Source organism: Cygnus atratus, chromosome 11 (genome assembly GCF_013377495.2).
Source record: "Cygnus atratus isolate AKBS03 ecotype Queensland, Australia chromosome 11, CAtr_DNAZoo_HiC_assembly, whole genome shotgun sequence".
NCBI classification, from domain to species: domain Eukaryota; kingdom Metazoa; phylum Chordata; class Aves; order Anseriformes; family Anatidae; genus Cygnus; species Cygnus atratus.
In genome coordinates, this window is record NC_066372.1 from 10,928,589 (window position 1) to 10,944,655 (window position 16,067).

The 16,067-nt window shown below is 46.4% G+C and overlaps 2 protein-coding genes across 3 annotated transcripts in view; both read right to left on the bottom strand.

Moving 5' to 3' along the window:
- Positions 1 to 3,611: 3,611 nt before the first annotated feature.
- SEC11A (SEC11 homolog A, signal peptidase complex subunit) overlaps positions 3,612 to 16,067 on the bottom strand; it is a 145,637-nt gene continuing 133,181 nt past the window's right edge. The window contains exons 2-7 of one of the 2 annotated variants that reach the window (XM_050713117.1): positions 12,309 to 12,399; positions 12,098 to 12,207; positions 9,529 to 9,678; positions 5,714 to 5,833; positions 4,058 to 4,115; positions 3,612 to 3,898 (exon numbers count right to left, since the gene is read on the bottom strand). In XM_050713117.1, coding sequence (XP_050569074.1) covers positions 3,848 to 3,898; positions 4,058 to 4,115; positions 5,714 to 5,833; positions 9,529 to 9,678; positions 12,098 to 12,207; positions 12,309 to 12,359 — 540 coding nt within the window. In that variant the 5' untranslated portion in view covers positions 12,360 to 12,399 and the 3' untranslated portion in view covers positions 3,612 to 3,847. Of the gene's footprint in view, positions 3,899 to 4,057; positions 4,116 to 5,713; positions 5,834 to 9,528; positions 9,679 to 12,097; positions 12,208 to 12,308; positions 12,442 to 16,067 lie in introns of those variants that run through there. The other variant, XM_035566743.2, reaches the window with a different exon arrangement.
- Positions 12,586 to 16,067, bottom strand: part of ZNF592 (zinc finger protein 592) — a 41,966-nt gene continuing 38,484 nt past the window's right edge. The window contains exons 9-10 of the mRNA XM_035566737.1: positions 15,789 to 15,924; positions 12,586 to 14,478 (exon numbers count right to left, since the gene is read on the bottom strand). Coding sequence (XP_035422630.1) covers positions 13,951 to 14,478; positions 15,789 to 15,924 — 664 coding nt within the window. The 3' untranslated portion in view covers positions 12,586 to 13,950. The remainder of the gene's footprint in view (positions 14,479 to 15,788; positions 15,925 to 16,067) is intronic.

Here is a 16,067-nt window from a genome sequence, read left to right on the forward strand (position 1 = left end):
ATCACCAGGTCTTTTTAAAGAAAGCACGCAACCAATCACCTTACAAATCCAACCTCTAGAACCACTCTGCTAAGCAATACGCCGTGGCAGATCTAGATAAAAACAGGGTAAAGCTGATCACTGCTTAACCGACAACCATGCATTCAAGCATCATAAACCTACAAAGACAGCCTTTGTCTCAAAGAGCTTCAATTTTCAGCATGTTACTCCTTCCAGCTCACTTCCCATCCATCGTGCTTTCGCTTAAGCATTCAGTTTTCATTTGAAAAAAGAGTTCACCAACAGAATTCTAGCAGTGATCAGAAACACTCCAGCACTGCTTTGCTCTGATGAGACAGCTCCTGCCCATGAAGGAATCTGTACATTGCAGAACTGTGCCCTGAACTGCGGATGTGAGGGAGCAGTAATTAGGCAATGACATTGTCTACCAGAAAACCTGCTCTGTTTGGCTGTAACCACAACAGAGCCTGTGGCAGTCTTAGACCTGGTGGATTTTTTTCCCTTTTATTTATTTATTTATTTTTGGTCTTTATAAACCAGACCTTTCAACACCCACATACTTTACAAACAAATCCCATTCCTGCTGTGACACAAAGGTCTCCACGTTTCCTAAGCCGCCCTGAGATCCTCAAGTCTCAAAGGTTTTGCTGCAACCGGCCAGGCAGCTTCACCTTTAAAAGAAGAATAAAACTGAAATAAGACACAAAGACACAGCATGTTCTAGCAGCAAAACCCCTGGCTCTGCGGGAGCACAACAGCACTCACCAGACATTTCAGCATTAGCACCCAGCTGAACCAGAGATCCTGCATGCTCCGTAGCTTTTCTGCTCAGCAAAGCAGAATAAGAGACGGGGACAGAGCCAGCAGCAACTCTTTGTCATCCTGCCCCCACGTTCCCAGTTTCCAGCCTGTGCAGGCTCGTCCCCAGTACCTTCCCTTCTCACAGCGGCAGGAGAGACATTACACGGATGCGGGATGTGATGTGGGAGGCAGTGCGGGAGCTGGTGGGTGTTCGAGCTGTGAGTGGATTAACTGCTTATTTATCCTCGCTCTAATTAGAGTCAACACTTCATTTCATGACTGCAGATAACACAGAACCACGTTGTCAGCTACACTGAGCTGAAAATAGGCAGAACACGGGCCATAGAAGTAATTTCCCAAATGGCCCTGACAAACACTGAAGCTGGGGGCTGCAGTGGGAAATACTCCACCCTTTACCCCAGCCACCCTGCGTGTTTGAAACTCTTCCTGCTCAATTACACCGTGTGGCACCATGCAAGAGCAAGGCTGGGAAAGGCACACCTTCCTGCGAGAGCCCAAGCGTGGCCTTGCACCCACGTTTGCAAGGAGCATGTCCTCAACCGCACTGACTGCTGACACCTGCTGCCAGCAGCCCGCAACGCCAGCGGGGTGACCACGCCACAAGCAGGACAGGTGTGTTGTTATTTCCAAACAACTAAAATGACCACTTCTCATCTCTCGGAGCTGGGATTCTGCAGATGCTCTTTCAGAGCAAATCCTTACTTCCCCTACAATCAGAATTCCTTTGCATTTTAGCTTTTTTTTTTTTTTTTATTAAATTCTCAGTGACAGTAATACAACTGCTTCTGTGTGCTCAGGTTTTTGCAAAAGGTGTGAAAGCGAGAGGACTCAGAGAACAGCACCTGCAGCACTTTCAGCAGGCTTTCACTGAGAGGTGTTGATTAGCAGACTTCAGGAAAGCTTGACTCCGTCCTTTATATGATACCAAGTTAAAACAATCTTTGCACAAAGCAATTCAAGCCAAAAGCAAAGTGGGGAACAGAGCCTCAGCTTCAACGCTACCTGCAGATGCAGAAACGTTGCTCCAAGTCCTCAGGAAGGTGCTCAGCAGCCCTCAAAGAGAGATTTTATGTTCCCTCACTGCTGCCTGGGTTTGTCTTTGACAAAACATCCCCTCCCTCACTCCAGCATCTTGTACAAACTGTGTCCAAATTGTCTTCTCAAGGACTCCAACACTGGAGTGGCAGATACGGATTTTTATTACTGAGTAACATAAGTTAGAAAACACAAAGAGCCACAAGGCCCATGGCTCAGTGCTAGTGGCTGGACCTTTTTGTAGACTGTTAGCACTGTCCTAAATATAAGATACTTCCTTGCTGCAGCCTACCCAGGGAACAAACCACGTGGTTAAACCAACTGTCTCTACTCATTTTGGGATACCACAGGTCAGCACAGCTACCGAGTGTTAAACAAATGGCCCCATGGTCACGGCTAACAGCACAATCCACCTCTATAGGTGGCACAAGCCTAGCAAGGTACATATGCAAGAATCTGAAAACAGACCATAAATGCCCTGTTGGGTTTTGTCCTTACCCTTCCTGACTGCTTTTACCCTACACAAGCTGCGTGTGTGACAGCAGTAATCATCTTCAGTGATCCCTGTTGCTGTGCAGTCCTAGAGCAGTCATGAAGAAGAGGAAATAGAGGATGTGGTGAAATGCACCTGAAGTAAAACCTGCTTTGAACTCTCAGCAGGTTTTGTAAGATTGAGAAGAGAGCTGTTGATCCAGGGAGAGCACAAGGGGGGAGGAGACAGGCTCCTGCTGCCAGGGGAAGCTGTCTAGTGAGGCAACCAGTAAGTAAACTGCACAAGGGGTCAGACAGCCTGAGCTGGAGGCAGCAATTGCAGTGCGATCCCAGTGGCTGTTCTCATGAAGATCTGCCCTAACAAAGGGAAAGTAAAGTCTTTCCATAAGTCAGTATAGATAGCACAGAGGTAAGTTATAATGGTCACACACTCCGTGCAAGTAGCACAAATTTGCTTAGAAGAAGATAACTACTGAGCCTCTGCTTTATACCTCCTCCTCAGACTCTCCTGTGACACCACATCTACACAAACACGATCACTAACCAGACTGGGAAGCTCAGAAAACAAGCAATTGCACGTGGCAATGAGTGTTTTCTTCTTTAAAACCTCTGTGCAGTTGGGGTTCAGCCAGAAAGTAGCTTCCAGATGAGCTGTAAGACATGGCCAGCTGTGGAGACCCAAATCCCATTTCCAAAGTGTAAAAAAAAAAATGCCTATTCCATCCTACTAAATCATCCCTGCTAAACAGCTGTGGATATTTCCCATCACAATTCTTCTGTTACTTAGTGCCACTCTGGAAGCTTGTGCACAAAGTAATCCTTTGTCATCTTCTGCCCAAAAGACACTGCAGTCCTTAAGCAGATTATTTCGGTGTGATTTACAGGAACGCAAAAGTTGAACGGATCTACAGCTCAGGACTGCTTATTCTCCAAAAACAAATGAGAGGAGCAGCTGCCCATCTGTAAAGAGAGGACAAGTCAATTCACTGGGCTCTAGGAGTCAGTCTGCAATGGCAAAGCCCACCCCCCTCACAGGGAAGCTGGGCAATAACGAAGAACATGGCGGGCTTATACTGGGCAAGATGCAAAATCTTTATTCCAGTTCTGAATTGGAAAAAAAAAAAGTCACCTCCACATGTCACTACTTGACAGTTCAGTCAGCATGGGGAGAGGTCTTGCCCAGTGGAGGCACAGACTTAGAGGACACAGTCCTGTAGGCACTTGGAGAGGAAGCTCAGCTTCAAAGTACAAACACTGAACAGTTTGGCTTAAACTTTTAATATAAAAACTCACTAAAAATGCTAAAATGTGACAAACGATTGGAAATACTGTGACAAACATTTGCCCTTACGCAGTATAAAACAAAACAAACCCAAACTTGCAAGAAGCTTTGAAATGTATGTTTTCTTCTTCCTCCCAGCACACTGGACCATCGCCTACTTAAAATGTTCCTCTACAAAATCCATGGCATCTTCGCTGCGTACTTCACTGCAACAGGCTACTCTCGATGGACCAGCACAAATAAACCCAGTAGAAAGAGGACTGCATACTGCAAGAGAAAGCAGAAGAGACAAGAGTGTGCACTCACATCTAAAGATGCAGAAACAGCAGCAAACATACAGGGCAAACAGCACTCTGCATACCAAGTTCTCATGAGGTAATTTTAGCTGGGGTGGGAGAAGCAGGGAAAAGATGAAAGAACTCTTACCTTAAATTTTGGATAATCATTCATTAAGATGGTCACTATTCCAATATAGGGCACAAATCTACAAAGATAGAAATAAAAATAAAAAAGAGAGTATTCAAGGTTGCATACGGAATAGGCACTGCCCTGTACAAAGGAAGTGTTTGCTGTACAAGCATGCTTTGTATAGCTGGCTGCTATGGTTAAACATCTTGGGATTCTTCCTGACAAGCAGGGAAGCCACAGCAGCAGGCACTGAGTGGATATGCAACCCCAGTGCGTGTTTTAGCCTCTGCCTTCTTCGGCAGAGGTGCAGAAGCAGGCTGCCTTTGTTCCTGCCTGATGGGGTTCTTTACCTCTACTAACATAACTGGTGATTTTCTCCTATCAACCCTTTAGGTTCTTGGCCCTCAAGAGCTCAATGGCACCTTGGAGCAATCAGACCTATTGAGGTACTGCTGGGAAAAAGGTTACCCATTTCACCAGTGCTCCCTTGCTTGCATCTTCAAACAGGCTAGCTTTCCTGAGGGCCACTGTAAAAGGAGCAGAGGCCTGGCCAAAAGGCAGGTTCCCTTGGATCAAACAAGGCAGTCAATCAAATTGCTCATTATGCGTGGTGTGCTGCAAGGCAATTCAACCAAGTTCAGCAGTCACCACCTGCAGCTTGTCACTGGTCCTGTTTCTCCAGCTCCTTTCAGCACAGTAAATCCACATCCAGGTGCCAGCAGGCTCCTAACATCAACCACTGGAAATAAAACATGGGTGTAATACCGGCTTGTTTTCTGAAGAGGGAGGGAGGGGTAATCAGTATCAGGTTTGCAAAGAATCGATTTAAAATAAATGAACAACAGTGGACCTGCCTTGGGATAGATGGATTTGGCACAAAAACAGTTTAGCTTGTAGAAACCTTAGTGACTGCTATAGCGAAGAGCAAAATCTAAACAGCCCTGAGTCAGCTATCTAATCCCAATTATTCTAATACTCTTGATGGCTAACTAAAGTGACATGCTTATGCATGATCTGGGATGTGAAAAAAAGCTTAATGGCAAGGGGAGGGGTTTTGTTTTGGTTTTTGTTTGTTTTTGTTTTAATTTTAGTGCAATTATCAGGAAGACCAAGTTCTGTCAATATTGTGAGTACTGGAGCTCTTTTGTCTAACTGAAGGAAGGTCCTCAGGAAAAAGGACAACTCTTAGAAGAAAAGGTCAAGCAAGCCATGGAGATTAGAAACAGGTGGTTGTTTCCTCCTATGAGAACGAAGAAAGAAATACTGAGCAAGCAGGCTCTCGGGCCTCCATCAACTGATGATAACCTGTACCACTTGAGAACCTTATCTTGCACACAGGGGATTCCACATTAGAAATTTGGATTTCGCTTCCCTGGAAAGACTCTGACTTGCAAAATAATTTTGATAAAATTCTCATCGTGCCTTAATGCCTGAGCATGCACTGCCTTTGCATTGGTGTCCACTCAATGTCAAAATCTCAGGATGCAGCTCACAGCTTGATGCCTTCACTTAAACAAGCTCAGAACTGAATTACCTTCGTCTTTTAAGTCTCACTGGTACCTTTTGAAATGGTCACAAAAACCCAGCAAGGTGAGTTCAACGAGAGAGGGAGATTAACAGCCGGCTTTGGGGAAGAGCAATGCAAAAAGCTGCAACTTCCTCAATTTCACTTACCCTCTTGCTCTTCCTACTACGTCCTTTTTCTCCAGCCAATGTTGCCCTCGTTTGTACAGCCCTCTGTCATCAACAGCATTATTGTCTCCCTTTGTCAAAAATTTGATGTCACCGTTTTGCCTAGCAAAGATAAGATGGACAGATAAGTCAGAGAAAAAGAACTTTTCAAGAGCTGTTTTAGAGCAAGCATGTTGAGACTAACACAAAGATATTAAAGCAATTGTGTTCTCGATGTTTGAGTAGGATGAAAGAGGGAAACTCTTGAGTGCAGAGGAAAGAAGATTGTTTGAGGGAAAAAAATGCAAATGGAAGAATGAATTCTGGCCCTAGCCAAGCTTTTCTGCAGAGTTTAAGAACAGAACCAGCAGGATGAGCCATTTCTAGTGAAGGTGTAGCTATTGTCTCTTTGCTTTTGACCTCTCTCATGTTGATCCTTCTCGTGCTTTATATACATACGTTGGACTCTGGGCTCTGCACTACCATCCAAAATGTGATTCTGGGGTTCAAGGATATAGCTCTACTCAGCAGCAGTCAGAAGCAAGCTGAAGCTTAGAAATTATTAAGAAAGGGGGACAGAACAAAACAAACAATACCATTATGATACTGTATGAACTCACGATGTGCCTGCATCTTGAATGCTCTGTGTAGTTGTGAACCCCCTACATCCTTTTCTGAAATGGAGAGGAAAACTGGCAAAGGTTCAGAAATAGTTAACGAGGTCTGGAACCATTTCCATACAAGAAGCAACAGACCAGGACTCTTCAGCCTGGAACAGACAGGACTGATGAGAGATATGATGGTAGTCCAATTTAAATGAGCAACTATCAAGCAGCTTTTCACTGCCTCTTCTGATACAACACCTAGAGGACATCAAACAAAACTCAGAGGTAACAAGTTAAAACAAGTAAGAGAAAGTGCAATGCATAACTAACGCAGTGCAAACTAAACCACGTCTCTCTGTGGTGGGATAGTTTGGATGGCAAAAAATTACATCAGTTCAAAAAGTGACTAGATATCCCACATAAAGGAGTAAGTGGGGCCATTAATACAGATCTATCACTTCTTGCTTGAAACCGTAATTTGCAGAAAGCAGGGAAATTGTCACTGCACACTCTCCAGTTTTTAGTTCGTCCTTAGGTGAATTAGTTAGCTTGTCAGAAACAGGATCCAGTGGTAGACAAACCTTTGCTCTCACCCGGAAACAGCTGCTGTTATGCTCTAGCCTTACACACCATGCTTTGCACACTTCCCCAGGCATTTCCATCCTGTTTGCTGGACACCTGGCAATGCTTGTTTTGAAGCAGCAGCTTGTGCCACCGCCCAGGGATCAGCTGGCCCGTCATCTCCCTGTGTCACCCGAAGGCAGATGCTGAGCGGCAGCGTTCCTGTTGCTCGATTCTGTCGGCTTCCTCACAGAAACAACAGACCAAATACAGCACGGGAAAGCAGGCAGACCTTCAGAGCTCCTACCGTTTTCATCACATCCAAATACCAATCTGTGTTACTTGACATGAGAAGCTTGGAAGGGAAAAAGAGGAGGAAAAAAAAAGGACAGATCTCTCTTCAAAGCACATCTGGCTCACAGTGTGGGAACAGCAAAAACCCTAGGAGCTTACAGATAAGGTCTGGAAAAAGATGAAGATACCCAAAGGTGCAGATAATGTAGTTTCAATCCTGAAGACTAATGGTGAAGGAATACAACATCTTACTGAAAAGGTTCAATGCTGTATCACGAACCAGTGTGAGAATCTCTCAGTAGTCTGCTGTCCGAAAGGTGAAGTGAAAGCTGGTCTGGCTTTCCTGCACCAAAACCACTAAGTACATAACTTCGCAGACTCTGTGCTTAGTGATAAAGAATGAACCCCATTTCACTCTGAACATGAAGAAAGGCTAGCAAGTAAAAAACATTTTTGCACTGAAACAATACTGATGTGAACTGGAACCCAAGTTGCCACAAAATCACAGGCAACAGGGTTGTCCTGTTTTCCTTCATTTTGACACTCCTGTTAGGTTTCACATAGACTTTTCACAGTTTTCATACTGTCCATGACTACAGAAAGAAACTGGACTCTGCCTACTCCGAGGACACTCTTGAATTCCAAATTCTCACCAGAAAAATATTCTTCGATTAGTGAGAGAAGCAACTGATACCTCAAGAGTATGAGCTGCTTTCAATGCCCAGCTTCAGGTCACAATACTCATTTTTCAGTTTTATCTTTACTAACCCAAGGATTAGTTTTGGGTTTGTCTTATTTTAAAATGAAAGGAAAAATACAGGAGAATGGCTTGACTTCACAAAATCTAGGACTGGTACTATGGTCCTGTTACATTTTAATAAAAAAAAAAAAAAAAAAAAAAAAGAGACGCTGGATATCTTAAGACCTAGTGCTGAGATAAAGCCAGGCAAAAAAGAAAGGTGGTGATTATCTGGAGACAAACTGTCACACCACGTGTAGATTTCTGCTCCTCCTTCCCATACACTGAGAGCAGAGAGAGGACCCTGACTTTTCTCGCCTCTTCAATCATCAGTCCAAGCAGCAGCACTGGAGCCCAGATGAGGCTTTTGTATGTAACAGGGGAGAAGGAAAGTAGTGTTTCACTTAAAAGCGCTCCCAAGACATCTCAAAAAGTGCATGTGCAGCGTTAGATACCAGATTTACCACATATAATGAGCTTATTTTGATTTTTAAATTAATGGTATTAAAACCAGTACTTTGAAAACTGACTAAACCATCATTGCAAATTTTGGGTGCAGAACAACTCGGTACAGCAATCTGTTCTGTCAACTGGGGGAGATGTCACCCTCTCTTAGCCAAGATTTAAGCTGAACTATTTACACGCATGAAGCTATTTGAGCTTGAAATTGGGTCAGACAAGCGGTCTGCATGTCCCAGTAGCTGTGGCTGCTACAAATGCTTGGGGAAAGGGAACCTCCCCATCCCATCAACCTCATTTGTCTACAGCAACCCTCAAATGCCACCTTTACACATGATTCAGGTGATTCACTAAATCTATGAACAGATCTCTGAGCCCTGGTACTGCTCCAGTCCATTCATAATGCAGCAGGCATTTACTTAGCAGAAGCAGGTGCTGGGATGCCATCCAGTTGTTGCCCTCTTCTCAGAGCTTGCTTGAAGAAAGAGGGATTTGGTTCAAGGTTTAGTTTTCACCCGAATCCCTCATGGGGCTGGCTCATATCCCCCTGGACTGCGCTTGAAGGCCCACAACTGCAGAGAAAGCCTTGCTTGGAAAACCAAACCGGAATGACATTGTTTCAGTCCTTCAGACACGCACCCTGCTAAACATTTTGAGAATGAAGAGTACACAAATAGTGCAGTGCATCTAGAGGCCCTAAGCATAGCAATGCAAAAATTCCTACAGAAACACTCTGCCCCTGTATGAGAGCAGGAACCTGGACCAAAAAAACAAGCTTTGAAATAGTAGTATATGCTACACACAAAATGCCCTTCTTCCATAAAGTTCTACCTCTACAAACAAGAGTCACTTCACACACACAAACCCAGCCACACCTAGAGGAGACAACACAGCAATTTGGGGTGGAAACCATGGCACAGGAGACATTAAGTGACACAGGGAGCTCGGGATACTAGTACAGACTCCCCAGCTTGTGAATTTTGCCAGCTGACCTTCATAAGGAAACCAAAGAGGTTAGATTTGGTCTGTCTGAAACTTCGATGTTACTTCCGACAGCAGGATATCTGTTACTGAACTTTCACCGTTCGTTTAGCCAGGGAGATGAGGAAAAATACAATTAATTAGATAACTGCAATAAAAGCCAGCAAATTTTGACATACTTCTCATGAATTTTCAGGACACGATGGACTATAGGAATTTCCCTTCCTTCTATCCTAAAGACCACGATTTCTCCCACTCTGATTGGATCTTCAATTCGGTTTGTTAGAAACAGGAGATCTCCTCTGTGAAACGCAGGCTCCATGCTTCCACTGCAAAAGAGAAGAGGAGCAATTGAGCAATATTTAAACACTCAGAATCAGGCTTTGGAGTTTATAGTCTTTTAAGAAAGATCTTGCAATGTCCTTAACTTGGACTTGTTAGGAAAAGAGCACTGCCAGAAGTCAGTGTTAAGAACATACCAAACAGGAAAAGCCTTCTGCTCTCTTCATAATAGCTGGGCTGACGACAAGTGGCAGCAACTCTGCTTCTGAACTCTCAGCTCGTAGTGCTACACTGGCACTACTACAGCGGTGGGTAGCATTTTAAATTTTATTTTTTTTACAGGTAGATACACGGTCTTTGTGAGCAAAGCACTGAAAACATACAGGCATTTATATTCCCATCTGGAACAAACAGACAGGCGTGCTAAAAATTTGTTACTGTGATTCATCACTTTGCTTAACTGTCTCATCCCAGGCACTGCTATTCAAGTTATTTTTCTCCTGTCTTGTAAATGGCAATTGTTACAAAATACTTAACCTTCCTAATTCCAAATAAATAATGCAGCACAAAAGGAAACGATGAACTTTAAGTACCGCGTGTATTTCTGTTTTATCACAAGACAGTGCAGAAGCTGCTCTTCAGAAGATAAGATCGCATTGCCGAAGAAGGGATGTGACCTAACGGCCCCCGTCTTACTCACTGGGAGGTGCAGGGCGGAACGTCTCCCCTGAACTTCACAGATCCATCAGGAGTGCTGCTTCCTTTAATTTGTATGAGTCTTGCTAAATGGCACGCTGCAATTAATGCTGATGTAGAAACGCACCGAAAGGCCAACGCAGCTACAGAACATGACCTGTGCAATATGCATGCAGCGCCTGACAGTGCCAGCACCCAACGGCTGCCTGAGAACTCCAGCAACGGGAATTTGTCCCAGTAAGCAGAAGGACACGAATAACAGTGGTAGTACCCACGGCATCATGCTTTTGTGAGGCAATGTGCAACATCTGAAACACATCCACTGACGGTGATATCCCTTATTTTCAGCCACATGTATATGAGGGCATGGCTACAGCTCCCCTTTTCCTGGCACTGCTACAGCTCACAAGAAGGCCAGGGAAACAAATGAGCAGCCGTGAAAGGACAGTTAGTGGATACTTGTGAGGATGCAACGTAACACTAATAACGCTCACTGGGTATTTTAGCAGCAAGCCAGTTCCCATTCAAAGATAAACTCCTCCTCACTGTAAGAGTTTGTTTCCTGGCATCTCAAAGATTTCAACCTCTTTCTACATTAATCCAGACTCATCACATACTTCAACTATTCATGTAGCAGCAACAAGAGAGACAGGCAGGAGGTAACTGCGCTGCGATGTCCTGCTGCTACAGCCTGTACCAGGGGGACTGTCAGCCATTAGCCTCATTGAGAAGGCGAGCTCTGCCACAAACTCCGCTTTCATACAGCGGTGATGCCCCAAGCAGCAGCTCTGTCACTGGTGCCAGGCCCCCTGCTCCAAGGCCTTCCTTCCCCACGTCTGCCTTCACCCACGCTGCCAAGTGTTTTTCCCCAAGATTCAGCAGAAGCGGCTGGGTGGAGCTCCTGACGTATTTCTTTGAAGTCCTCCAGTTTCTTCTGTGTCCCCTTCCTCAGGATTACCCCCGTAACACACGTTTACCAGCTGACAGAAGCAGAAAAGTTAAGATGTTATTCTTACATCAGGCAACACATTCTGCCTACCTACTCCACAGAACCACAGAATGGCTGAGGTTGGAAGGGACTTCTGGAGGCCATCTGGTCCAAACCCTGCTCAAGCAGGGACACCAAGAGCAGGTCACCCAGGTCCATGTCCAGGTGGGTTTGAAGATCCAAGAAAAGAGACTCCACAGTCTCTCTGGGCAACTGTGCCAGTGCTCAGTCACTCACACAGCACAGGAGTGCTTCCTGATGTTGAGAGGTCCTGACACTGGGCACCACCAAGAAGATCCTGGCACCAACCTCTCTGCAGCCTCCCTGCAGCCTCCCTTCGGGTATTACTTCTTCTTCCCTCTTAGAGAGGCTCTTGCGCAGCCAGGTCCCGGCAGCTGGGCTGCAGGCAGGGTCTGCTGCTGCCCTGTGTCTCTAGATAATGTCCTCCAGCGGGGCTGGAGAGCCTGGAGCACCACCACCACGACCATGACCACGACCACGACCACCCTGAGCAGGACCATGACTGTGCCCATGGCCATGGCCATGACCACCACCACGACCATGACCGTGACCGTGCCCATGACCACAACCATGAACGACCATGACTGTGACCACCGTCACGACCATGCCCATGCCCACCACCACGACTGTGCCCATGACCACAACCACGAATGACTGTGACTATCTCCGTGGCCACCACCATCACCCCCACCATGACCGTGACCATGACCGTGACCACCACCACGCCGACCCCCCCGCCCGCAGCAGGCCCGCGGCTGTACCTGAGCACCACCACGATGGGGCTCTCGCTGCCCGTCACCACCATCAGCCCCTTCCAGATCATGAGCGCGGACGAGACGATCATGCCGAAGTTCAGCACCTGGTAGTAGAGCTGGGGGGGGGGGGAGGGGGGGGGAGGCAACAAGGGGCGGCGCGGTCAGCCCGGGCCCTGCCGGCGCCCCCCGCCCGGCCCCGCCGCGCCGCGCCCCGCACCTGCCGCCGGTTCATGCGCCGCACATCGTCCAGAAAGTCCAGCGACAGCATCGCCGCACCACGCCGGGCCCCGCGCCTCTTCCGCTTCCCCCCGCTTCCCCCCGCCGCTTCCGATCCCGCCCCGCCGCGGGGAGGAGACAGGGGCGGCCCCGGGGCCTCACCGGAGGAGGCGGGGACGGGGCAGGAGGCGGTCGCCGCCCGCCCCTCGCCCCTCGGCTCCCTTCATCTCCCCCGGTGCCCCCCCGCCGCCACCAAGCAAGCACGGAGCGCGGGCGGGCACTGTTGGATGCTTTTATTTGAAATACTTTGAAGTAAACATCGTAGCAAGGCACAAACGCCGCTGCGGATTAAATAGATTATGTGATGGCTTGGGAGTGCCCCCCGCTATCGTTACTCTACGTAGGCTACCTCGTAAAACATTCCCTAGGCTAATGTACACAGTATCAAAAAATACAAAGAGTCCAAACTGTTCGTATCAAAACACATTGAGACAAGAAAGTGAGCAATTCGAATGCAATAAGATAAATAGTTCTTAAATTATTTAAACATTGTCATAGTAAACAATAACGAGCAGGATTCTGGCTCAACATAAAAAATGGTACAGGAGATAATTATATTACACGAAGCATGTGTGTGCCGGGGGGACGAGCGAGGGAACAGCAGGGACAAAGTCAATATGACCACGGGGAAATAAACGCCTCCGAAGAAATGGATGACACCGAGCTGGGGGGAAAAGCGCTATGGAAGGGGCGTGAGCCCAAGGGTGAGGTGGCAGCGGGGGCAGCCCGGCTCTGCCAGCACCTCTCCGGGGAACCTCTCCCCACTGAACCCCGCCAGGACGCAGGCACCTCGGCCACCCAGAGACACCGTGGTCATGGGCAGCCCTGGGGGGAAGATTTTCTGCTCTGGGGACCACAACGCCCCGTCCCCATTGCACCTCCCTGGCGCAGAAGCAAAGTGCCATACCCACCCACTCTCGCACAGGATGACAGCGACTGCGAAACTCTCCTTCAGGGCGAGTAAGATTTGTGACATTTCATTAAATTACCTTTTAGAAAATAAGATTGTTATTAGGGCAGTAAAATAAACGGAAGCTGGAGTATAGCTTGAGCCTGTCCTGCGGAACACAGACGACCTCAGATCAGCCAGTGCGGTCCTGACGAGTGTGTTCTGCTGAGACAGCATTATGAATTAAAATGAGTAAAAAAAGGCAGGATGGGAAGAGAAAAATAAGTCATAAATAGGAGAAGAAAGAAAGCGAGACAGGGAAGGCAAGGCAGGGGCTCTGGGCAGAGGCTGAGGCAGTGCACACTCAAAGGAGGAGAGCTCATCTTTAGGAAACTGCAACTGCAGAAAGTGCTCCTTGATCCTCAGGAGTTGGACAAGCTCCAGTGAGGATTCTCGCCCTGCTTTCCCTTTTCACCTCTCTGATCTGGCAGAGAGTTAGTGCTTAGGATGAAATGGCAGGGTTTTTTCTTTTTTAAATTTCCCTTACAAATGGAAGTTAACGGAAAGCAATGTCCATCCCAAGAAATCAACAGAATATTTCAATGATTTGCCCCATCCCCACCCAGTATTTTAAGTAAAAACCCCCGAACAAAAAACCCCAACAGACCAAAAGGGTTTTTGTTTCATTTTGTTTTTAAGTCTTAAGAGACTTCGAATGATTGTTCTGAGAGGTGCTATTAGGACCCTCCACACCACACGTCTGCCTGTGTTCACAAAGAGCTGAGTCAGTTTTGCACTCTTTGCATTTCAGGTATTCTTCCACCGTAGTGTTCATCTCGCCATTATACCCCTCATGTCCGTTCTCATTCATCTCTGCTTGTAACTTCTCCCTTTCCTCTTCTTCCTCCTCCTGCTCCTCCTCTTCCTCCTGCTCCTCCTCCTCCTCTTCCTCCTCATCTTTTACTTTGTGAACGATGAAGAGGTGTCTGTTCAGAGAGATGTGAGACGTGTAACACAAGCCGCAGAACAAGCACTGATACGTGGAGCTGTCTGTCTTGTGCTGAGGTATGTGTTCCTGAAACTCAGTACTGATGTCTGTTGCAAATCCACATTTAGCACATTTCCAATGCGCTTTCAGTTTTTTGGCTGACGGCGCGTCTGAACCTGCAGTGGTCTCTGCCTGACCCAGCTCATCCGTTGCCATCCTCTTTGGAGATCTTGCCTTAAAATGTAAGATGGAAAAAATTACATTATTGTTCGAAACCATGTAAGAATAAGTGTCTTAGGTTGCTGAACTCCACACATGCATTTGAAAACGTCTGAGGGCGAATATATGTATGTATTTTGTTACGAACTAAATAATGGCATGCCTATGGGCTCTTCTTGCACTGTCTTCCCTAACAACACCTAAACACCTCAGGGTTACTACAATGCCTAGTCCATCCTTCATCCCAACACACAGGATCTCAGCTGCTGTCCTGCAAAGTGAGATGGGAGCTCTGGAAGGGGCTGGCTGGGCAGAAACATGATGGGAAGGTGAACTTGAACATTTTCCCCTCTACTCAGGCTTTTTCTTTGTGCCATCTCATTAACTCATCCCCTCTGCCTTATAATCCCGCAGCGTGCTTTTCCTCCCACAAGGATGGCTCGCTCACATATGTCCCTTCATGTGATTCTGTTATCTCCTTATCCAGCAGGATTGTGCAGTCTTTGTTTTGCACACACTTAGGCTTGTATTTGCAGACACAGCTAGAGCTGTATGAAGCAAACTGCCCTAGACACATGGGCTCTGCTTGGAGGAAGCAGCCAGCAGCTCATGGAAGTGAATTCCAGGTTTCCCTTTCACTATGCCTGTGACCACAATACAAATACAGCATAAATACAGAGGGGACTCAGTCTTGGTTGCAGTCCCTCTGTGCTATGGTACTGATGAATGACAAACAGCAGTAATAAGGAAAACCTACTTCTATTGTTAAAGTAAATGGAACAAAGAAACCCAGTCAGGCAATCCTCCACTCCAAATCAACACAAAATAAAATCAGTTGAACATTTGCTGAAAAAAAATTGCATAGTCCTACTTAGGAGGAACACCATACAGTAACATATAGTAAAAAAAACAAGGGAGAAAACAGAAAAATGTACCATGCTCATACATCTAAACAAAACAACACCATGGCAAGGGAAAACGAGTGTAAAAACAGACCTAAATTAGTTCTGGTTACAAAGCAGCCTGGAAAAAGGTCAGTTAGAGACAGGGCCACACATTCAAAAATAATGCAAAATACATTGCAAAATTTGCAAAAATGCAAAATACATTGCCCTGGTGCTGCCACAGCTCAGCTGTGCTTTCAGTTCAAATCACAACACTTCGAGATAGCAACAAACTGTATGGAGTTTACAGAAGAGGAGGGCAATCTGCCCAATGGACGTGAGAGGGCTTTACTGCCGCAAGGCTGCAGCTCGACACAACACCCCAAGTGGACAGCTGCTCGCTAGGTACACTTATTTTTTTTTAACAAAAATATCAGTTACTTCTGCTGCGTCTCTCTCTGGAGCTTTTGCTTTGGCCATCTGGGATAAGTCTGGGTTTTTGATGCCATGCATGAGGCTGATGTGATTCTCCAGCATGAATGGCTGAGGAAATGTCTGATTTTCATCTGTGCAGTACCTTGGAAACAAAAAAGGAAGAAAATTTATTAAGGGAGATGCCCAACTGTTCATTTCATCCTAACAGCTCTTCGTTATGTGCCAAACCAAGAGGTGTCGTTGAAGACAGAAGCTGGTGAGTAATGTACTATTAGATTACCAAAA